Source organism: Schistocerca nitens, chromosome 4 (genome assembly GCF_023898315.1).
Source record: "Schistocerca nitens isolate TAMUIC-IGC-003100 chromosome 4, iqSchNite1.1, whole genome shotgun sequence".
NCBI classification, from domain to species: Eukaryota; Metazoa; Arthropoda; class Insecta; order Orthoptera; family Acrididae; genus Schistocerca; species Schistocerca nitens.
In genome coordinates, this window is record NC_064617.1 from 421,508,487 (window position 1) to 421,532,929 (window position 24,443).

Genomic DNA, 24,443 nt, shown 5'->3' on the forward strand with positions numbered 1-24,443 from the left:
TGGGCAGGGGCAGCTGAAAATAACAATATTTTGTGGGTGACTTTGACAGAATTCTTCAGTGACCTCGTATCCTGATTTGCAGTTCAACTGTTATCACCCTCCAGTTCTGAGCGCTCTGTTTGTTTGTCTTCATTCCACGTTTAGAGTTTGGGATGGAAGCATGGCACAGCAAAGGGTTGTTTCTTTGATGCAAACAGCCTTCACTGAGCCTTGCGAAGCCAGTAAACCTACTGAAAGAGAACTAGAAGCTTCAGTTCTAAAAGGCAACACTAATGGGTGCCAGAGTGGTGTGATGACCTCGTAACCGCCAATATTGCAGGGCAGTGCCAGCTAATGCAGAGGCTGAAGTTCTGGTTCGTCGGAAGGCCAAAATGCCATAGCCGATAATACTAGACAGTTCACGTTTTAATACCCCTAGACGAATTGTAACGGTACACGACTTCTCCCAAATAAGTTAGTGAGCTAGTTTGACCACTGCAGTCACACATTGGCATAACTGTAACAAATTTATGCATGTTCTGCGTTGTTATTTCTTTAACTTATACGTAATGATCACATCAGCCACTGTTAAGAAATATCTTAGTTTCCAGTACCAGGTAATCTGTTCACTGAACATCTTCATGTAACAAACGTATCGGACCTTGGTGGTTGCTTAGGTACACTGTAGCAAAGTGCCTGAACAGGGTTCTGGACGACGATCGTGAAGATATTGCTTAACAGCAGCTGAGGTGGTGCTTTACGTATACCTTAAATTAACTGTAACCAAACTGCGCTCAAGCAACGTAGCTCGTTTATCGGCGATAAAACCTCCCTAGAGCTTGTGGGGGCACCCATTACCTTTCGGATCTTGCAGGTCATTTAGTATGAGCTGACGAAAATATACTGCAGTAAGCAGTAACATAGCCCCACATTACATTTAGCGTAATTCGCGATGAAAATCTTTCTCGTGGACCCGTACGTGAGGCTGTTTGGTACGCGCAAGACGATGAAATGAAAACTAAACTGTCTGTCGTAACTGAGGCAGACAAATTAGGCACCACAGGACAGGAAATTAGATCGCACTGTGAAGTTTCCAGCGCCGTTTATGCGATTCCGTTTTGTCAAGGCTACGCAGTACTAGAATTTGTAACATGTGTACTTATATTGTTCCCTGATGTGTGATTTCTGTCTCTGAGATGGCCCACAGTACAACAGAAACAGTTGGCCAGAAATTTTATGGGCTTAGTCGCCATGCCGCCTTTAGAATGAGCTTCGAGGATTCCGAGTCGTTCTCGACGGTCGTTGGCTTCTCAAAGAAAGTATGTTTTCGCGCCAGAATCAAGTCTGTAGCAAATAGCACCGGTCGAGGGTAACGTTCGAACTCCCACACCAATCACGTGCCAAGTTTGTGGTGGCAAGTCTTACATGACTGTGGGGACTTTCAAGCTCGACGGCGTGCCACCCTACAAGGAAATCTGGCCAGCTACGTCACCGATCCCGAAGGACTCGCCGTGGCTGACGGTGGATCATCGTCGACTCGATGGTGTGCACAGGTACTTTGAGAACGTGGAGAGGATCCACGTCACCATGCAAGTATCGTGTGCACCGTAGCAGCTACCGTGCGCCTCGAGAGGCAGGCGGTCATCAAGTGCTCATTGTTGGGCAATGCGGAGCAGTCGCGCCAGCGCGAGCCCAGCTCACTGCAGGTAGCGAACTCCCAGCTGTCGGTTGCGGCGGCGCAGGTCCGTGGCCCGCCGGCCGCACAGCAGCCGCTTGAAGGCGTGCCGGAACTCGGGGCTGAACACGGTGTAGATGACGGGGTTCAGCGTCGAGTTGAAGTAGCCCAGCCAGAGGGTGACGGCCATGAGGTGCGGCGAGACGACGCAGGCGGCGCACAGCGGCAGCACCAGCGCCACCGTGAAGAAGGGCGCCCAGCAGGCCACGAAAGCGCCCGTGATGATGGCCAGCGTCTTGGCCGCCTTGCGCTCGCGCTTCGAGTCAGCCGAGTCCTTGGGCTTGCGCCGCACAACGGACGTGACGCCCGCCACCGCCAGCGGAGCCTGGTACGCTGCGGAAAACACACAGGGGAGCGCTCTCATCGAGAGGGAAGCAGGCAGCTACCACAGCGTACCGACAACGGGAGGACGCGACGTTGGGATCACGGATTTACTTCAAACTCTGTACACCTTTAGTAGGGCATTAAAACAACATAATGTACAAGCATTAAGATGCACTACTCCAGCATTCGGAGAAAACCGCAAGAGGTTTTACCGTCCGAATAGGTAACTGATGTACCTCTTGTCCATTACGATTATCCGGGCTGTTGTGCCGTGGACGGGTGTGTTGGACCTTTCATCGAGCTACAGACCCCCTTGAAGATGTCTCCAGCAGACGGGGACGAAACGTTGGGAATTGAGACAAAATTCACCAACCGACCACGGCATAACAGCTCGGATAACCATAATGACATGACATTTCCGTCCGTGAAACTCTACATTTTAGTATAATGATGTACCTCTGTGTAGGTACCAGATGTTAGAGTTCGTGATGGTCAAGTGGTTAAGATTCAAGTGCCATAAGACGAGCGTGTATGATGCGACGGTTCGACTCCCTCTCAAACCTTCATTTTTGTAGTACAAGTGCAAGTTCTATGGTATTAAAAGAATATGCACCTATACTATTCGTTCTTGCTACGTTAGCAAGGTCTCATCGCTACGCAGGTTAACTTCCAAATGGGGTCTGCCTCAGTGTCTGCAGCTTGAAGCGCCGATGTGCAAAGTAGTTCAAAATGGTTCAAATGGCTCTGAGCACTATGGGACTTAACATCTGAGGTCATCAGTCCCCCAGAACTTAGAACTACCTAAACCTAACTAACCTAAGGACAACACACACGCCGGCCGAAGTGGCCGTGCGGTTCTAGGCGCTGCAGTCTGGAACCGCGAGACCGCTACGGCCGCAGGTTCGAATCCTGCCTCGGGCATGGATGTGTGTGACGTCCTTAGGTTAGTTAGGTTTAACTAGGGGACTAATGACCTCAGAAGTTGAGTCCCATAGTGCTCAGAGCCATTTGAACCATTTTTGACAACACACACATTCATGACCGAGGCAGAATTCGAACCTGCGACCGTAGCGGTCGCGTGGTTCCAGACTGAAGCGCCTAGAACCACTCGGCCACACCAGACGGCTGTGCAAAGTAGTCCGGGTACCTTACCACACTGCTTCTTTTTCAGGAAAACTCTATGCGTGTCTTCATTTACTTGTCGATGGTTGTAAATGTGCTTGTTCTAGTAATTAAATTTAATTATAAATAGTAAGTCGTCAAATAACATGAAATTCGCTAAAACTTTATACAAATGCACGAGGTCTTTTTTAAAAATAAGATTACCTCTCAAATTTCATGTAAATTACACAATATGAGTATAGATTAAAAATTAAGTTTGACTGGGAGTCGAACCGTCGCCTCATACACGTTCGCCTTACGAAGCTCAAATGCTAACCACTTTTTCTTTTTCTTTCTCTTTTTTTTCTCTACATTTTTTCGATATTCTTCGTTGCGTTTGGTCTGACGGACGTCAGATACCCGTTTAAGCTGAAAGTTGATTTTAGTTACAGAGGGCAACCAGCCCTCCGACTGAACACGCTGAGCTACCGTGCTGGCACCACTTGACCACCATGAACTCTTAACATCCAGCACCGCTGCACAGATACATCCGTTACATAAGAGAAGCATAAAACTTCTCTTACGATTTTCTCGGAATTGTTACGTTAGTGCACCCTACTACTTGCACTCTATGTTGTTTTAACGACCTACTAAAGCTGTACAAAGACTGAAGTAAATCGGCGATCCAAACGTCGTGGCCTCCCCTTGTGAGTGCGACAAAAACAGATTTGGTTTACACGACGAAAACACAACTCATCCAGTTTTACACTATCAAAAATACCTCATTTACTACTAACGCAGTTTACCAATAATGATTAACACAGTTAGTTAGTTAGTTACCCCCATGTTGCAGAAATCATTCAAGCGATTCTTTTATCGAAACGATGTGGAACGAGCCAGTTTACGGGATATGTATACATGGTTAGTGTTACCAGTAATGTACACGTTATTATTTTTAGACCGACTTATGCAGCTAAACTTATTTTTTGTTTATTTGCATGGCCATCTTCCGCAGCAGCTGCTAAAATTTTTAATAATTTCCTCATCTTTTGCTTACTGCAATTTGTCCCAGTCAGTACGAGGGGCGCGGTGGTACGCTCCTTCAACTGCTAGCCAGCAACGGAGGGCGTATCGGCACTCTCCCCCTACCCCTTCTCAATGAATGAGAGTGTGTCCGCGTGCTCGCCGTCCCTGAGGGCGATTTTGATATGCGTTGCGGGCTTGCATGGTCGAACTTTGTTTCACTCTTCATCGAAACTACGTAGTCCAGTTGAAATGTACAAATTTCTGAGTTAAAAATTACCGCTAAGGCTGTTTTTACGTGTAAGTTTTTCAGAAGCTGAAATTAGGATTTTGATTAACAAAAAATATCAGTCCATATTTCAAATATTGTAATTTAATTGATTCACAATCAAATCTAAATAAATATATATCCTACACCTGGAAAACCTCACACATAAAATATTAAAGTGTCATACCGTTGTGATAATAAAGTTGTGTTACCAGTTTATGCTCATGTCTCAGACCTATCGTGCTGTCATAACTAACAGTGAATTATTGTTTAACATTTCTTCTTGCTCATATTTACGCCCACTGTTAAGCTTTCTGCTCCTTTAACCTACCCCCACAACGCTAGTCTTAAGACTTTAAGCCGTTTATGCTATTGTTACCAGAAGTACCTGATGTCTTACTACACACGGACAGCTTGTCGGTGTTACCCAACAATTCTGAGACCCAACTGTTATATTCAGTTAACAAATTATTAGCTAAAGAACTTGGAAAAATCACTGTTGATCATATAATTGACATATCATTGAATGGAGCAATAAAGATTACATACATCGAGCGATTATTCTCAGTCTCTCTACTTCTAGACCTTTTTCTAAGTCATTGAGAAGGGGTAGAGGAAGCGCTCCTACACGCCCACCGTCGCTGGCTAGGAATTGGAGGAGCTTGCCGGCGCTCTCCTTGTACTGTAGGAGTTAGTTAAGGAGAATTTATACCAGACGTGTGTCGCTTTTATTTATAAATCATCTTCTGTGGCTATTCTGCTAATTGGAAGCTGCATTTGCTTTATAAAGTTCATGTACAATCTGCATGCAGTGTATCTGCCACTTGTTTACATGTTCTCGAAACCACTGCTTTATTCCTCTTTGTTAGCGGAGGTTGATGTCGAAGGACTTCATTTCACATACACACTTAGAAATTTTTGCCTACCTGCAATTTTTCTTGGCGCTGAATTTGCTTTATTTACACTTCACCTCACTTTTGGATATCGAATTGAAGTTATGTGTGTTCTGACTCAGCTACACGTGAACCAAGGAACAGACATAAAAACTGTAACACTCTACTGTGTGGAAACACACGTAACTGCAATTCCATTTTTCCAACAGCGAGGTGAAGTGTAAATAGCGTGAATGCAGCGCAAGAAAAAGTGGGGAAAGGCAAAAACTTCCGAGTGTATATGTGAAACGGAGTCTTTAGCCATCTGCCTCGGCTAACAAAGATGGAAGAAGCAGTGGTTTGGAGAATACGTAAACAAGATGCAGATTCACCGTAAGTAAATTGCACATCATCTATCTAAACAAAATGCTGTTTTCAATCCAAAACACCCAAAAATGCGCAGACACACCTATCCAGTTTGCAGAATAACCACAGACGACATAAATAAAAGTGAAACACATCTGGTGTAAATTCTCTTAAATTGAATTGCAGTAAGCTTGAGACGGCAATACCAATAATAAATTATCACTGTTTTTAAAATAGCTACAAGTTTCCAAGTAAAAATTCGTTACTGGAATCGAAGGAGTTGTCCAGGAGAAATGATTTTAAATTAGATTCAAAACTGGCAGACATTGTATGCTACTACGCAAAAGATCAAAAAATTTTGTTCCTGCATATTGAACTCTGTCTGACCTACTGACAGCTTTAACAATGGGAAATAAAGGTTATTTTTCCGCGTGTGTTGTAGGTTAGTACATCACTGTATTTCGTCCTACACGGGTAGCCAACTGTTAAGGCAACCGCTCGCGATAAACGGGAAATCCGGGTTCTACATCTACATCTACATCTACATCTACATCCATACTCCGCAAGCCACGTGACGGTGTGTGGCGGAGGGTACCCTGAGTACCTCTATCGGTTCTCCCTTCTATTCCAGTCTCGTATTGTTCGTGGAAAGAAGGATTGTCGGTATGCTTCTGTGTGAGCTCTAATCTCTCTGATTTTATCCTCATGGTCTCTTCGCGAGATATACGTAGGAGGGAGCAATATACTGCTTGATTCTTCGGTGAAGGTATGTTCTCGAAACTTTAACAAAAGCCCGTACCGAGCTACTGAGCGTCTCTCCTGCAGAGTCTTTCACTGGAGTTTATCTATCATCTCCGTAACGCTTTCGCGATTACTAAATGATCCTGTAACGAAGCGCGCTGCTCTCCCTTGGATCTTCTCTGTCTCCTCCATCAACCCTAAATGGTACGGATCCCACACTGCTAAGCAGTATTCAAGTAATGGGCGAAAAAGCGTACTGTAACCTACTTCCTTTGTTTTCGGATTGCATTTCCTTAGGATTCTTCCAATGAATCTCAGTCTGGCATCTGCTTTACCGACGATCAACTTTTTATGTTCATTCCATTTTAAATCACTCCTAATGCGTACTCCCAGATAATTTATGGAATTAACTGCTTCCAGTTGCTGACCTGCTATTTTGTAGCTAAATGATAAAGGATCTTTCTTTCTGTGTATTCGCAGCACATTACACTTGTCTACAATGAGATTCAATTGCCATTCCCTGCACCATGCGTCAATTCGTTGCATATCCTCCTGCATTTCAGTACAATTTTCCATTGTTACAACCTCTCGATATACTGCAGCATAAACCGCAAAAAGCCTCAGTGAATTTACGATGTTATCCACAATATATTGTGAATAGCAACGGTCCTATGACACTCCCCTGCGGCACACCTGAAATCACTCTTACTTCGGAAGACTTCTCTCCATTGAGAATGACATGCTGCGTTCTCTTATCTAAGAACTCTTCAATCCAATCACACAACTGGTCTGATAGTCCATATGCTCTTTCTTTGTTCATTAAACGACTGTGGGCAACTGTATCGAACGCCTTGCGGAAGTCAAGAAACACGGCATCTACCTGTGAACCCGTGTCTATGGCCCTCTGAGTCTCGTGGACGAATAGCGCGAGCTGGGTTTCACACGACCGTCCTTTTCGAAACCCATGCTGATTCCTACAGAGTAGATTTATAGTCTCCAGAAAAGTCATTATACTCTAACATAATACGTGTTCCAAAATTCTACAACTGATCGACGTTAGAGATATAGGTCTATAGTTCTGCACATCTCTTCGACGTCCCTTCTTGAAAACGGGGATGACCTGTGCCCTTTTCCAATCCTTTGGAACGATACGCTCTTCTAGAGACCTACGGTACACGGCTGCAAGAAGGGGGGCAAGTTCCTTCGCGTACTCTGTGTAAAATCGAACTGGTATCCCATCAGGTCTAGCGGCCTTTCCTCTTTTGAGCGATTTTAATTGTTTCTCTATCCCTCTGTCGTCTATTTAGATATCTACCATTTTGTCATCTGTGCGACAATCTAGAGAAGGAACTACAGTGCAGTCTTCCTCTGTGAAACAGCTTTGGAAAAAGACATTTAGTATTTCGGCCTTTAGTCTATCATCCTCTGTTTCCGTACCATTTTGGTCACAGAGTGTCTGGACATTTTGTTTTGATCCACCTACCACTTTGACATAAGACCAAAATTTCTTAGGATTTTCTGCCAAGTGAGTACATATAACTTTACTTTCGAATTCACTGAACGCCTCTCGCATAGCCCTCCTCACACTACATTTCGCTTCGCGTAATTTTTGTTTGTCTGCAAGGCTTTGGCTATGTTTATGTTTGCTGTGAAGTTCCCTTTGCTTCCGCAGCAGTTTCCTAACTCGGTTGTTGTACCACGGTGGCTCTTTTCCATCTCTTACGATCTTGCTTGGCACATACTCATCTGACGCATATTGTACGATGGTTTTGAACTTTGTCCACTCATCCTCAACACTATCTGTACTTGAGACAAAACTTTTGTGTTGAGCCGTAGGTACTCTGTAATCTGCTTTTTGTCACTTTTGCTAAACAGAAAAATCTTCCTACCGTTTTTAATATTTTTGTTTACGGTTGAAATCATCTATGCAGTAACCGCTTTATGATCGCTGATTCCCTGTTCTGCGTTAACTGTTTCAAATAGTTCGGGTCTGTTTGTCACCAGAAGGTCTAATATGTTATCGCCACGAGTCGGTTCTCTGTTTAACTGTTCAAGGTAGTTTTCAGATAAAGCACTTAAAAAAAATTTCTCTGGATTCTTTGTCCCTGCCACCCGGTATGAACGTTTGAGTCTCCCAGTCTATATCCGGCAAATTAAAATCTCCACCCAGAACTATAACATGGTGGGGGAAATCTACTCGAAATATTTTCCAAATTATCCTTCAGGTGCTCAGCCACAACAGCTACTGAGCCAGGGGCACTATAGAGACATCCAATTACCATGTCTGAGCCTGCTTTAACCGCGACCTTCACCCAAATTATTTCACATTTCGGATCTCCGTCAATTTCCTTCGATACCATTGCACTTCTTATCGCTATAAGCACGCCTCCCCCTTCACTGTCCAGCCTGTCTCTGCGGTATACATTCCAACCTGAGTTCAGGATTTCATTGCTGTTTACGTCTGGTTTCAGCCAACTTTCCGTCCCTAGTACTAAACGGGCGTTGTGACCGTTTATTAGTGAGAGCAGTTCTGGGACCTTTCTATATACGCTCCTGCAGTTTACTATTAGCACATTGATGTTGCTATTCCCTGTTGCATTTTGCCTACTACTACCTTGCCGCGTCTCAGGAGGCGTCTTGTCGGGCCTAGGGAGGGAATTCTCTAACCTAAAAAACCCACATGTGCACTCCACACGTACCCTGTTAGCCTTGTAGCCGTTTCCGGCGTGTAGTGCACACCTGACCTATTCAGGGGGACCCTACATTTCTCCATCCGATAGCGGAGATCAAGAAATTTGCACCCCAGACCTCCGCAGAATCGTCTGAGCCTCTGGTTTAAGCCTTCCACTCGGCTCCAAACCAGAGGACCGCGATCGGTTCTGGGAACGATACTACAAATAGTTAGCTCTGATTCCACCCCGCGAGCGAGGCTTTCCGCCTTCACCAATTCAGCCAGCCGCCTGTACGAACTGAGGATGACCTCTGAACCCAGACGTCTGGAGTCATTGGTGCCGACATGAGCAACAATTTGCAGTCGGGTGCACCCAGTGCTCTCTATCGCCGCCGGCTGGGCCTCCTCCACATCACGGATGAGACCCCCTGGCAAGCAGAGTGAACACTGGCCTTCTTCCCCGACCTTTCCGTTATTTCCCTAAGGGGCTCCATCACCCGCCTAACGTTGGAGCTCCCAATAACTAATAAACCCCTTCCCCCGTGTGCCTGCTCGCACCTTGCTGAAGGAGCGGCCACATGTCCAATCACAGGCAGAGCGGGCGATGCCACACGGCCAGCCTCCACATTGACCCTCCGCCTCGTGCGCCGCGAACGCCGCTGAACCCGTCACTCCCCTTGGGGAGAGGGTGGCCCAACCACGCCCGGTACCCGCGAAGATGTCTCGACAGCAGGGACATTGGATGAAGCATGTAACACCTGGGGTGTACCATGCGACGCACCAGACTCCCCACTGCCGCTACACTCCGTGGCAGCAGCCTGAAGACAGCTGACCGCGGCCATCAACACGTTCAGCTGTTCGCGAACTGTGGCCAACTCCTCCTGCGTCCGTACACAGCAGTCCCGATCCGGCAAAAACGTTCATTATCGTCATTTCATTCTAAAGCTAATGGTTGCCCTTGGTCGCAATTGGGAATTCATTAAACGCAAAACAGAAGTGGTAATTGTACACATACATTTACAACTATATTAGAATTAGATGTTTTCAGAATATGTAATCAAGCCAAGTCACCGTCAAATATTGGAAGGGGAAAGAGAAACATACACACCAAGAGAATGAATATATGAGCAATAAGAAGTAAACATTGTTCGAAATCAAAGAAACTTCGCTGAAAGAGGCCACAATGTTGTAAACTAGTACAGGATGAGTCAACTTAACTGATAATAACAAATATTTTCGATATCGTTGAAACTAACTTTTTAGGAAAGTATAGTGCCCAAATCGGAGACACAGCAGTGTGATCAATGCTCGTGATTACATGTACCAAGATAAGGAATAAGTGATTTTCTTAGGTGGATCAGTGTACATTCTTATGGGTGTTTTGCAAGTGGGACACAATGACATGACGGCTACAAAAAATTTAAAAAAAAAGGTTGGTGATACTTCTGGTACAGCACTGGCTAAAAATTGTTACCCGATGTTTTCGTGACAAAGGGAACTGCGAGAGAGATATCTTTTTCTCAATGCTCTTTCGACTGTAGAGAATCCTTACGTTGAACAGACCTACATACTTTAGTTGAAAGTGAAGTTGCATTCTCAGTGCATTTCACTAGATAGTAGTGTCTTCAATCGCGAGCTGTACAATCTGACTTATGTGTACTGTTCAGTCTCTCAAATTAGCTCGAAGGGTGGTTTCCAGCTTAGACCTAGGATTACATCTGGAGGGATTGTCAGTATCAGAAGCTGTCCACAGAATTGGCGCGCACTAAGGTCACGTTATTTGTACATTCAGCCAACGTCGTGCGATACAAAAAGTCCATCGCAGTCGGCTGCAGTCAACATCGTCAGCTGGTGACCGACACCTACAAATTACAATTTGCAGATACCCGAGGAGAGCGCAATACAACTGCGCATTGCCTGTTTGGAGACAAACGGGAGGGATGTATGGAACCAGACAATACGAGACAGTCACCGCACAATACATTTGTCCTCTAGGAGTCCGTTAGGAACATCAGCATAGTGCGCAAAGAATGTGGGAAAGCTAATCTGAAATGGGTTTTGGATCAATGGCGTGGTTGCTTATCACCATCGAGTACAGGATCTACCTGACACCGGATGATCGTCATAGAAGAAGTCATGAAGCAATGAACATCTCAAGCATGCAATCCCGTGTGTTCCGCAGAGAGTAAGCCCAGTCATGTTAAGTGCAAATAACGTAGATGGATGTCATCACTATCGAGGGTATTTTGACGGCTATGTAGTATCACGACAGGATCCAACCCTGCAGTCAAAATTTAGGCCAATATTGCAGTACCACACCGTATCCATCTCTTGAACGCTTTCCTTCAGGAGACAGGCATCAGCCGGATGAAATGTCCTGCCGTGTTTTCCTATGAACCCGGCTGAGCGTTCTTGGAAACTGATGAAAATTGGAGCGCATCGTCAAGGAACCATTTTCACAAACTGAATGAGTTCATAAGGACCGCTGTTGAACAGTGGGGGAGGGTTTAGCATCGTCTCAACCGCAGTGTGGAGAGAATAACTAGAAGAAGCCAAGCATGTTTCAATTGCAAGGGGTGGAGCAACACTGTACTGAAGATCACCCAACAAAAAAATTTGGTTTCATTTTTGTGGAGTATCGAAGACACTACTCAGCTTTGATTATTGTTTTATTTTTACTTCACAGTAAAGTAGCTTATATACTTTTAAGGATTGTTAACTTCATGCTCTCCTGAATAAGATCGTATACGTTCGCAGATATTTAGGAAGCACAAGATTTTTTAAGAAGATATTATTTATGTTTTTATCGATAACGCACTTTTCTGTGACTTATTTTTCAGTTGTGGAGAAGTGCAACAACTGGAGCCTGGAAGTAGCATGTCTCCTGCAATATCACAAACAAAAGAAATGTGGTGTGTGTATGGGTGTGTGTGGGTCTGTGTGTGTGTCGCGCATCCATGTCATGAACGTGCTCTCAGATGTTTGAGACGTGAAATTTGAAACATGTCTTACAGGTAAAATGTAGCACCAGCGTTCTGGGAAATTTGGATGCGCAGAACGTGCAGCATTTTGGCCCCAGCAGAGGGATAAATTCATTTTTTGTCCATGGTGACTGACCAATGTACAGAGAGATGCTTTTTGTTACGGATCAGCCGTTTATTTCTTTTTTTGAGAATGGCAGTAACGGTTTATTTCTCATAACCATCACTGTTATTGGACAGGGTGGTCAATTTCGTGTAGAGTCAAGTAATGATGGACACATGCCCACCTAGCAACATTTACGAATGTCAAAACGACTCGTACTGTGGCGAGAAAACATTTTCTTGTTGTCTGTGACGAGTCAGCGTCTATACTCTTACTGCAGTACATTTTTTTGCTGTTTTTCACATGCAATACACTGATTATTATAATTTTGAACTAACCACAATTTGTTCAACTTCGTTTGTAAATTTGAAACAAATCCGTCTGGAAGTATCCGGATTGAATTATTATATTATTGTAAACTATGATACGTTCACAATTACTGTAAAGAGCATATTAATGTGTACAGATTTCCGGTATTTGGTAACATCTTTCTTGTGTCAAGTGTTATCGGTACAAAGTGTAAAGAAAATTGTCACAATCGAGGCCTACACACGGCACCAAAACGCCATTGTTAAACAGTGTTCGTGGTTGTGACTAAGAGCGCAAGAGTTCCAAAAGCTCTACTGGAGAACGACAGAACATATTAACATGGAATGTAAAGTATGTAGAGCAGTTCTCAAGTGATCTGCTACAGAAGAAGATTTCCAAATAAACAAATAATCACTTCCAGTCTGGGTGTTCAGTTTTTATATCAGATTATTGTCCAACGCACAGGTAAACTGCATGTGTCTTCATGGTAGGTACACATAAGAAAATCATGTACCATGTACATTCAACATCGAGTTAAATTTTATTAGTGTCGTGATAATTATGTGTGTACTTCACGGTCGACAATGACCACTGTAAAAGAAGCAAGTAAGTAACTTTATGTCTCAAAATTAATTGCGGACTCTCTTAATTTCAATGACAACTGTGCTACAGCAAAAGTCCAGAATGAAACTTACTCCATTTTATTCTTATTGTTATTGTTTTATTCCAGTTTCACAGTCTGCGTCATGGTAGTGAATGAAAACAGTTATCCAGGAAGACTAAAATTTGTTTTTCTTTTAATCCAGTCTATGATCACTGTTTTTTCCCTCGGACTGTGGATTCCGGAGACTGGTGACCATCTTCACATCTGATTGAAAATATCCTACAATAATTCATTATTATATTAGGATATATTTTAAACAGATCTGAAGATGGTCACCACTGGCTGAGCTCGACAGTATAAGGACAAAACTTTCTGTGATCAGAGAGTGGAATAAAAGAACCAGATACTTATTTCAGTTCACTGAAATGACAATACCCGAGCTACGTTCAACAATAAACATACGATTTCTAATTACTATTTACAATCCAACAACTAAATACGCTCTCAAGTATTACTGTACCGAAGTGCATTGCCATATGGCTCACATGAATTGTGCCGTGACTATTGTATACAAGTGAATTGTCATACTATTTACGTGAAGTGTGCTTTGGTTACTGTGTACTGGATATGGAGGCCAAATATTATTACTTCTAAATGAATATGATTCAATTTACATCAATCGGTAACGGTACCTCTATCTTTTGTACAGTCTACTTCAAATACGTCCTCAAATTGTCACATATGCGATTATCACATGAAAGATAATCTTTCTGTTTTCATATACATACATAGGCAGATCAGCATCCCACATTCAGAAAATAATTATGTTACCTGTGATCAGCAAAGTTAAACTTAAAATGGCTTACTTCACAAAGTTGATTAATACAGAAAACGATGTGGTTGTCAATATATATCTAACTGTAATGGACGCTACTAGCTAGTACCGTACCTACGTAACTGTTTTGATAGACTAAACATTATTGCTATTATTGCTAATTTTTTCACATGATACTTCTTGTGCTTCTTGTGAATTTTGTGTCCAAGTATTGGTGTAGACTAACTGTGCTTACTACAACGTCATCGAGACACAGTACATGTGAATTGCAGTATCGCTAAGGTAATAGTGCAGAGTGATGGTTGTCAAGTGTAGAATACGATCAAGTCACATGTATAATTAATGCGTCCGGTACCCTATGCGCCTAGATTAAATTTCCGCTTCGTCCTTGTAATTATTCGTGGGTATATTGTTTATCAATCCAAATAACGACGTTAAATTATACTTTCCCCATGTATGTCGCGTATGTTACGAGGGTCTTACCAGCCTTTGACTGACTATTAAACTCACTGAGAAATACCTCATACTAATTCGATTTTCTCTCCTGAGACTCTATAGTTATCGCCCCCCAATACATGTCACTTCTTTCTAGTATCAAAAAATTCAATAAGTAACCTCAGGCACAACATTGGCCCTTGAAACAAGAAAAAAAATCGATAATCACACACCGTGGCCCAACACGTGAAACTTAAACGTTACAAACTTCTGCACCAATCTGAATTTGTTTGACCCTGATCATGGATCTCCTCTGTCATCCAGAACAACAGACATTTCTTCTCTGATTACGTTAAAGGACAGTTTATTCATCTCAACGTTTTCATTCCAACTCTCCTCTCTCTCCTGTACACCTAACAGTGGAAGTGCTTTCGCGCTCTTAATGTTGATACTTTTGCTTTTAAATTCTTCGAACGTTCTTTTGACTTTTTTCTACGCTATATCTGTCACTCCGATGACAATTCTATTTTCAAATTCACATTTTTCCTGCAACTAATCACTTTAGCTTTCCTGTATCTTCAATCGATTTCTTTCGTAGGAGACTTATATTTCTTTATACGGTAAACATTTTCGTACTTCATCAATTCATCATTCACAGTCAGCACACCGGACAAAATAACAGTCGCGCCCTGTAGCGGACTATCAAGTAAGCTTCACTGCTGTCGTGCAAGGTAAGCCACAACAGCGACATGTGAATGTGCTAGTGGAATCAGTGCGGAGAAAAGGGTCGACGTGGAAGGTGAAAAAATGACAAGAATGAGTTATCGCATTTAAACGTGCTCATGATGACACTGTAAAGGAAGCTGCCGTATTTGTTGGTGTGTCAAGAAACTGTGTAACACCAGGAGCCATGTAACGTGGAGTAAGCACTAGTCCGAGCCGACAGGGACGGGAAACGAGTTTCACGTAGTTTAATGCAAATCGATTTCAAGCGTCACAGGAATTGCTGCTGTCTGAATGGAGGTCCTTCTCAACCAGTTTCAGAGCGAACATTGCGAAGGAAACTGCATGCAATACATATTTGGAAACAGGTACCTTTCGAAAGGTCACTGCTCACAGTGGAAGGTAAGGGTGGAATGACCCAAACAACATGAAAATTGGATGGTTGTTGATTCGAGGCGACAGATGTGGTCGGAAAATTCTCGGAGTGTGCCTTTTTCAACTGATTCAACGCACTGAGTGCACAGACGATACAATGAGCCGTTAAAGACGCGGTATGTGGGAAGTGTAATTTCGGTCAGCGGTGTTTCTGTGGTGTTTGGGGGTGTTTTGTCACCCATGACTTGGCCACACGTTTTCAAGTTACCGTGCACATCAACATTCTCAGTAACTAAGTGTTGCCGCTTCATCTACAACTTGGTGATATGTTGCGGACACTCGTGTCTTGCAAACTGAAAACAGCTTTGCTCATAAGGCTGACCCCTACATTCCTGGTTTCACTGACACTCAGCTAGCCTATCGCACCTCGATTGGCACTGTAAATCATCATATGTTAACCACTGATAAAGGCTGTGCTGGTATTTGGAACAGCGAGTGGAACGCATCAGTCAACATCCCCGCAGTTTGGTAGTTCTACAGGTTCTGATCGTGAGTGAGTGACTTCAACTGGAGATGGCAAACTGAAGAAAGATGCAAGGTGGAAAGATTCAAGGTGAAACGATATTAATGGTAAGATAAGCTGAGACATTTCTGTGCTCAGTGCAAGTAAAAAAGAATTACAGGACGTGTTGAATTGAGTGAGGGGCCTAATGAGAGTAAGGATTGAGAATAAACCGAAGAAAGAGGGAAGTTATGAGGTGCAGCAGAAATGAGAGTAGCGATAAACTGAATACGAAAACTGATGACCACAATGTAGATGACGTTAAGGAATTCTACCACTTTGACAGCAAAATAACACATGACGAACGAAGCAAGCGGAACTTAAAAAACGGATTAGTACAGCAAAAGAAGACGTTCCTGCCCATGGGAACTCTGTTGATATCAAACATCGGCTTTAATCTGAGGAAGAAATTTCTGCGAAAGAACTTTAAGAGCACAGCATTGTATGGTAGTGAACAGTGGACAGTGGGAAAACCGGAACTCAAAAGAATGGAAGCGTTTGAGATATGTTGCTTTGCTACAGAAAAATGTCGAAAAGGAGATAGACTGCTAAGGAAAGCGGGGATTCTCCGCAGAATCGGCGAAGAAAGTGACATATGGAAAACATGAACAAGAAGAAAGGACAAAATAACAGGACTTTTGTTTAGATATCAGAGATTAACTCTTATTTACAAATTTCACACTTTAACTGGGCTCCTGAGCGGAGGACTTTGGGAACAGAAGGTTTTGATCTGCTTGTAATGGGTTGGCTCTTGGGAGACATGGGATACGCACCACCTCTTTTTCTCAGGGCAGACAGATTATGGGTTACAAAAGAAACCAACAAAAAGTGGGTTAATACATTGCAGATGTGACGCGAAAGTTGTCGGCGAGTTACAAGAAAGACAAGGTGGATCCTCTTCGTTCAGTTTTGTAAATAATGTTATCAGTCACTAGGAACAATACGGAACTCGAATCAACACTAGATTCGCAATACATGTTTACTGCTACGGCGCACAATATTGTTAAGTAGCTAAGGTTGGGAATGAGCGTAAACATTACGGAGCGGCACAAACTCATCCGAATTTCATCGATCAGAAAGGAGCCAAGTTAAGATGTACGATCTGTACAATTTACATACAGGCACTGTGAGATAAAGGGCCACTGGATGCACTTAAACATTTTGATATGTATTGACCATGATTTTATTATTCCAATATGTATTATGTGTTTTGAATTTCATCATTATCAAGGCTAATACTTAATCTCATTATTATGACACTTTTCTAAATGGATGCATGATTGCCTAGTCAATATCCTTTAACAACAGGCGAATGGAAATGTATATTGATTAAAAAAACCAAGTATCCATTTGCACAAATTTCTACTGACTCATAATTATGAGATTAAGTATTTGCCTTTGATAATGACGTAAAAGGAAACGCGTAATGCTTACTGGAATAATAAAACAGTGTAGCCATGTATGGAAGTGAGACGTGGACGATAAATAGTTTAGACAAAAAGAGAATAGAAGCTTTCGAAATGTGGTGCTACAGAAGGATGCTGAAGATTAGATGGGTAGATCACGTAACTAATGAGGTACTGAATAGAATTGGGGAGAAGAGAAATTTGTGGCACAACTTGACTAGAAGAAGGGACCGGTTGGTAGGACATGTTCTGAGGGATCACCAGTTTAGTATTGGAGGGCAGCGTGGAGGGTAAAAATCGTAGAGGGAGACCAAGAGATGAATGCACTAAGCAGATTCAGAAGGATGTAGGCTGCAGTAGGTACTGGGAGATGATGAAGCTTGCACAGGATAGAGTAGCATGGAGAGCTGCATCAAACCAGTCTCTGGACTGAAGACCACGACAACAACAACAGACATCTTAAAATGTTTGGTTCAAATGGTTCAAAGGGCTCTGAGCACTATAGGACTTAACTTCTGAGGTCATCAGTCCCCTATAACTTAAAACTATTTAAACCTAAGTAACCTAAGGACATCACACACACCCATGCCCGAGGCAGGATTCGAACCTGCGACCGTAGCGGTAGCGCGGTTCCAGACTGTAGCGCCTAGAACCGCTCGGCCACCCCGGCCGGCTCTTAAAATGTTTACATTGCTTCCACGGTACTAGAGAAAACAGTAAGGGAAGCCACAGATTGCAATACGTCCAACAAATAATGGAGGACGTAAGTGCAAGTGGTATTCTGAGTTGAACAGGTTGGCAAGAGAGAGAAATCGTGGCGTACCACATCGACGCAGTGAGAAGTTTGTCAGCGCATGCCATACTACACGGTATTATGGTGATGCTTCCAGGGGTGACTGATTTTTGTCTGGTGTGCTTATTTCTTCTATCCATAGATGTCTGTCCATCTTGTACTATTACCCTTTTCATTTGCTCTGTATAGTATTGGATTCTTCTTATTTATTCGATAGTACCGACTACCGCATGATATAACTCCTCACCGAGCCTCGAACCCGCATCGTCATTGCCTAGTATCTCACCATGCCATTGAATTGGATGTTGACCGCTTCTGAAGATTTCGTCAAACTTCAGCCTACCCTCCGTAATTGCCAACCTAATGAGCGTAAATGAAAGGCATTCGTGCTGTGTGAAAGTGCACTGCATTACTTTCTGGTGACGATCCACAGTGCGACGAGATACCACACAGACGATGCTTAGAATTTGGAAGTAAGTACCGTAGGTGACCAACTGACCGGCCGGCAGGGCGCAGTCGGTGACGGTGGGCGCGTCCGGCTCGAGCCCGTTGGCGACGGAGCCCTTCTCGGGGCTGCTGTTGTTGGAGGAGACGGTGGTGAAGGCGGTCGTCGTCTCGGAGATGGTGGGCAGCGGCCGGCCGATGACGGTGACGACGGCGGCGGCCAGCCCGCCAGAGGTGCCGGCCGCGCCCGCCACCACGCCGCCCGCCGCCGGGTTGCGCGCCGCCGCGCCGCCGCCCGCAGACGCCGTCACCCGCCGCCGGATGCGCTTGCGCGCCGTCTGCGGACACGGCAAGGCGGACAGGCTAAGCGGTCGCTGCTCACTAATGCAGTGGATACTTAGACCGCACCAGTCTGAGCCAGATACCAACATGCACGTGCGGGGAAGAAGGTTCCCCAGAACTCAAATCGCTTGATACGGGCAAGATTTCAGGTCCAGATTGTATACCGATTAGGTTCCTTCCAGATTACGCTGATACAATAGCTCCCTACTTAGCAATCATATACAACCGCTCGCTCACCGATAGATCTGTACCTACAGATTGGAAAATTGCGCAGGTCGCACCAGTGTTTAAGAAGGGTAGTAGGAGTAATCCATCCAACTACAGACCTATATTATTGACGTCGGTTTGCAGTAGGGTTTTGGAGCATATACTGTATTCAAACATTACGAATCACCTCAAAGGGAACGATCTATTGATACGTAATCAGCATGGTTTCAGAAAACATCGTTCTTGTACAATGCAGCTAGCTCTTTATTCGCACGAAGTAATGGCCGCTATCGACAGGGGATCTCAAGTTGATTCCGTATTTCTAGATTTCCGGAAAGCTTTTGACACCGTTCCTCACAAGCGACTTCTAATCAAGCTGCGGGCCTATGGGGTATCATCTCAGTTGTGCCACTGGATTCGTGATTTCCTGTCAGGAAGGTCGCAGTTCGTAGTAATAGACGGCAAATCATCCAGGAAAACTGAAGTGATATCAGGTGTTCCCCATGGAAGCGTTCTGGGACCCCTGCTGTTCCTGATCTATATAAATGACTTGGGTGACAATCTGAGCAGTTCTCTTAGGTTGTTCGCAGATGATGCTGTAATTTACCGTCTAGTAAGGTCATCCGAAGACCATTATCAGTTGCAAAGCGATTTAGAAAAGATTGCTGTATCGTGTGGCAGGTGGCAGTGGACGTTAAATAACGAAAAGTGTGAGGTGATCCACGTGAGTTCCAAAAGAAATCCGTTGAAATTCGATTACTCGATAAATAATACAATTCTCAAGGCTGTCAACTCAACTAAGTACCTGGGTATTAAAATTACGAACCACTTCAGTTGGAAAGACCAAACAGATAATATTGTGGGGATGGCGAGCCAAAGGTTGCGTTTCATTGGCAGGACACTTAGAAGATGCAACAAATCCACTAAAGAGACAGCTTACACTACACTCGTTCGTCCTCTGTTAGAATATTGCTGCGCGGTGTGGGATCTTTACCAGGTGGGATTGACGGAGGACATCGAAAGGCTGCAAAAAAGGGCAGCTCGTTTTGTATTATCACATAATAGGGGAGAGAGTGTGGCAGATATGATACGCGAGTTGCGATGGAAGTCATTAAAGCAAAGACGTTTTTCGTCGCGGCGGGATCTATTTACGAAATTTCAGTCACCAACTTTGTCTTCCGAATGCGAAAATATTTTGTTGAGCCCAACCTACATAGCAGGAATGATCATCAAAATAAAATTAGAGAAATCAGAGCTCGAACAGAAAGATTTAGGTGTTCGTTTTTCCCGCTCGCTGTTCGGGAGTGGAATGGTAGAGAAATAGTATGATTGTGGTTCGATGAACCCTCTGCCAAGCACTTAAATGTGAATTGCAGAGTAATCATGTAGATGTAGATGTAGAATATACTGTCTTCCTCTCCGGGCAGTACTCGAAAAATAGACATAAATTACACTTAGAATACACAGAAACTGACATACATATATACATAGTCACAAGAGGCCCCGGAAATGAAAAGCACTCAGTCTTCAGGCCACGAGTGGCCTATCGGGACCATCCGACCGCCGTGTCATCCTCAGTGGAAGATGCGGATAGGTGGGGCGTGGGGTCAGCACACCGCTCTCGCGATCGTCATGATGGTATTCTTGACCGAAGCCGCTACTATTCGGTCGAGTAGCTCCTCAATTGGCATCACGAGGCTGAGTGCACCCCGAAAAATGGCAACGGCGCATGGCGGCCTGTATGGTCACCCATCCCAGTGCAGACCACGCCCAACAGCGCTTAACTTCGGTGATCTAACGGGAACCGGTGTATCCACTGCGGCTATGCCATTGCCGGCCCCGAGCAATGGGCACAAGTAAATGCAGTAACAGATGAAATTTCTAAAACAACATACAAAGAGTACCTGCGGACACGACATATCAGACATGCCTATATTGAACGCAACAACAATCTCCACAGGGTGGACAAACACCCACAGTGAAAGCGACAACATTGACACTGAAGGTGAACAGGAGAAGGGGCAAGATTAGATACAATACAAAACAACTCAGATCACTTAAGAAAGGCAAGTCTTCCGGTCCAGATGGTATGCCAATCAGGTTCCTTTCAGAGTATGCAGACACAATAGCGCCTTTCTTAGCAATAATATACAACCGCTAACTTGGCGAAAGATCTGTTCCTAAAGACTGGAAAGTAGCACAGGTCACACCATTATTCAAGAAAGGAAATAGGAGTAACCCATTGAATAACAGACCCATATAACTGACCTCAATTTGCAGTAGGATTTTGGAGCATATACTGTACTCGAACATTATGAATCACCTTGAAGAAAATGACTTATTGATGCATAACCAACATGGATTCAGAAAATATCGCTCTTGTGCAACACAGCTAGTTCTTTATTCCAATGAAGTAATTAGTGCCGTCGACAAGGGATCTCAGATCACTTCCATATTCCTAGATTTCCAGAAGGCTTTTGATACCGTTCTTCACAAGGGACTGTTAATCAAATTGCGTGCATATGGAGTATCGTCTCCGTTGTTTGACTGGATTCGTGATTTCCTCTCAGAGAGGTCACAGTTCGTAGTGATAGATGGTAAATCATCGAGTAGAACAGAAGTGATATCTGGCGTTCCGCAAGGAAGTGTCGTAGGCCCTCTGCTCTTCCTGATTTACATAAATGATCTAGGTGATAATCTGAGCAGCCCCCTTAGATTGTTTGCAGATGACGCTGTATTTTACCGTCTATCAAAATCATCAGACGATCAATTCTAATTACAAAATGATATAGACAGAAGTTCTGTATGGTGCGAAAAATGGCAATTGGCACTAAACAAAGAAACGTGCGAGATCATCCACATGGGTACTAAAAGAAATCCGATAAATTTTAGGTATACGATAAATCGCACAAATCGAAGGGCTGTCAGTTCCACTAAATACCTAGGAATTACAATTACGGGCAACTTAAATTCGAAAGACCACATAGATAATATTGTGGGGAAGGCGAAACAAAGACTGCGCTTTGTTCGCAGAACACTTAGAACATGCGACAAACTCACTAAAGAGACAGCCTACATTACACTTGTCCATCCTCTACTGGAATATTGCTGCGCGGTGTGGGATCCATACCAGGTAGGATTGACGTAGGACATCGAAAAAGTGCAAAGAAGGCAGCTCGTTTCGTGTTATCGCGCAATAGGGGTGAGAGTGTCACTGATATGATATGCGAGTTGGGGTGGCAGTTCCTGAAACAAAGGAGGTTTTCTTTGCGGCGAGACCTATTTACGAAATTTCAATCACCATTTTTCTCTTCCGAATGCGAAAATATTTTGTTGACACCGACCTATGTAGGGAGAAATGATCATCATAATAAAATAAGAGAAACCAGAGCTCGAACGGAAAGGTTTAGGTGTACCTTTTTCCACGCGCCATTCGAGAATGGAATGGTTGAGAGGTAGTACGAAAATGGTTAGATGAACCCTCTTCCAAGCACTTAAGTGTGAATTTCAGAGTAACCATGTAGATGTAGATGTATATCAGACACAACATGCCAAAATGCACTGAAAAATTGTACATACGAGTCAAGTAATAGTTAAGGATAGCGAATACTAGGGTAAGTGTAGTACAAAAAGTTGAGAATCTAGCAAAGAAAGCATCCAATGTCGTACATGGATGAATACCTAACGTCAATGCTTAGGATTTGCAATACAATTTCTCTGCTACTAACAATAAATTATTTTATTGTGACTGGTAGTCAACAGTCGAGGAAACCATTCCTAGGTATTCACCGCCAGTCACGGTTGGTGATGGCAGTTATAAATCTCTCTGCCATCCTACAAACTTTCTACATAGTTCTTGAAGCAACAAAATTATTATTTAAAAGAAATGTTATTCTATGTCAAATGTTGCATAAAAAGAAAAACCAGAATAAGCTGGCAAACTGTACGTATCCATGTACAACATCCGGCCGGAGTGGCCGAGCGGTTCTCGGCGCTTCAGTCTGGAACCGCACGACCGCTGCCTCGGGCAGGGATGTGTGTGATGTCCTTAGGTTAGTTAGGTTTAAGTAGTTCTAAGTTCGAGGGGACTGATTACCTCAGATGTTAAGTCCCATAGTGCTCAGAGCCATTTGAACCATTTGAACCATGTACAGCAGTGGGTTCTTTCTCTGCTTGATTCCCAACTTTTTGCACTACACTTACCATAGCATTCGCTATCCTTAACTATTACTTGACACATATGTACAATTTTTCAGTGCATTTTGGCATGTTGTGTCTGATTCATAATACGTGCGACCTGTTTTAAAATATCAGGTAAGAGGTCTTTAAATTAGCAGTAAATAAAATACTAAGGAAATAATAAATAAAATATTTAAAGGCAGTAACATTTGAAAGTTGCGCCGAGACAGTTTTAGAGGCATTCCAAGAAAGTCTACACTCAGTAGATCTTTAACCTAACGAGAATAAATTTGGATGTCTATGGATTCGCTGCAGGGGGTATGGACAGGTAGCCCTTTGAAGTCCTTTTGAACATAGACGAGAACTGTCTTGAACAGATAGAACCGTAGCGGAAATATTTTACACCCTGCAGCTAAGAATAGGCCTGAACTTAACGACAGTGTTAGTGTAGAGACAATCATTAATGATCATGATGCCATGACAGCGACGATGTATTATGACGAAAAAGATAGCTTCAGCTGTATAACATACACTCCTGGAACTGGAAAAAAGAACACATTGTCAGATCCACCATACTTGCTCCGGACACTGCGAGAGGGCTGTACAAGCAATGATCACACGCACGGCACAGCGGACACACCAGGACCCGTGGTGTTGGCCGTCGAATGGCGCTAGCTGCGCAGCATTTGTGCACCGCCGCCGTCAGTGTCAGCCAGTTTGCCGTGGCATACGGAGCTCCATCGCAGTCTTTAACACTGGTAGCATGCCGCGACAGCGTGGACGTGAACCGTATGTGCAGGTGACGGACTTTGAGCGAGGGCGTATAGTGGGCATGCGGGAGGCCGGGTGGACGTACCGCCGAATTGCTCAACACGTGGGGCGTGAGGTCTCCACAGTACATCGATGTTGTCGCCAGTGGTCGGCGGAAGGTGCACGTGCCCGTCGACCTGGGACCGGACCGCAGCGACGCACGGATGCACGCCAAGACCGTAGGATCCTACGCAGTGCCGTAGGGGACCGCACCGCCACTTCCCAGCAAATTAGGGACACTGTTGCTCCTGGGGT

General features: G+C 43.9%; 1 protein-coding gene and 1 pseudogene across 1 annotated transcript in view; both read right to left on the reverse strand.

The window, feature by feature from the left end:
* Positions 1-1,676: 1,676 nt before the first annotated feature.
* Positions 1,677-24,443, reverse strand: part of LOC126252352 (5-hydroxytryptamine receptor-like) — a 56,286-nt gene continuing 33,519 nt past the window's right edge. Inside the window, exons 3-5 of the mRNA XM_049953242.1 lie at positions 18,719-18,988; positions 17,651-17,662; positions 1,677-2,039 (exon numbers count right to left, since the gene is read on the reverse strand). Coding sequence (XP_049809199.1) covers positions 1,677-2,039; positions 17,651-17,662; positions 18,719-18,988 — 645 coding nt within the window. The remainder of the gene's footprint in view (positions 2,040-17,650; positions 17,663-18,718; positions 18,989-24,443) is intronic.
* Positions 20,917-21,034, reverse strand: LOC126254181 (5S ribosomal RNA; annotated as a pseudogene).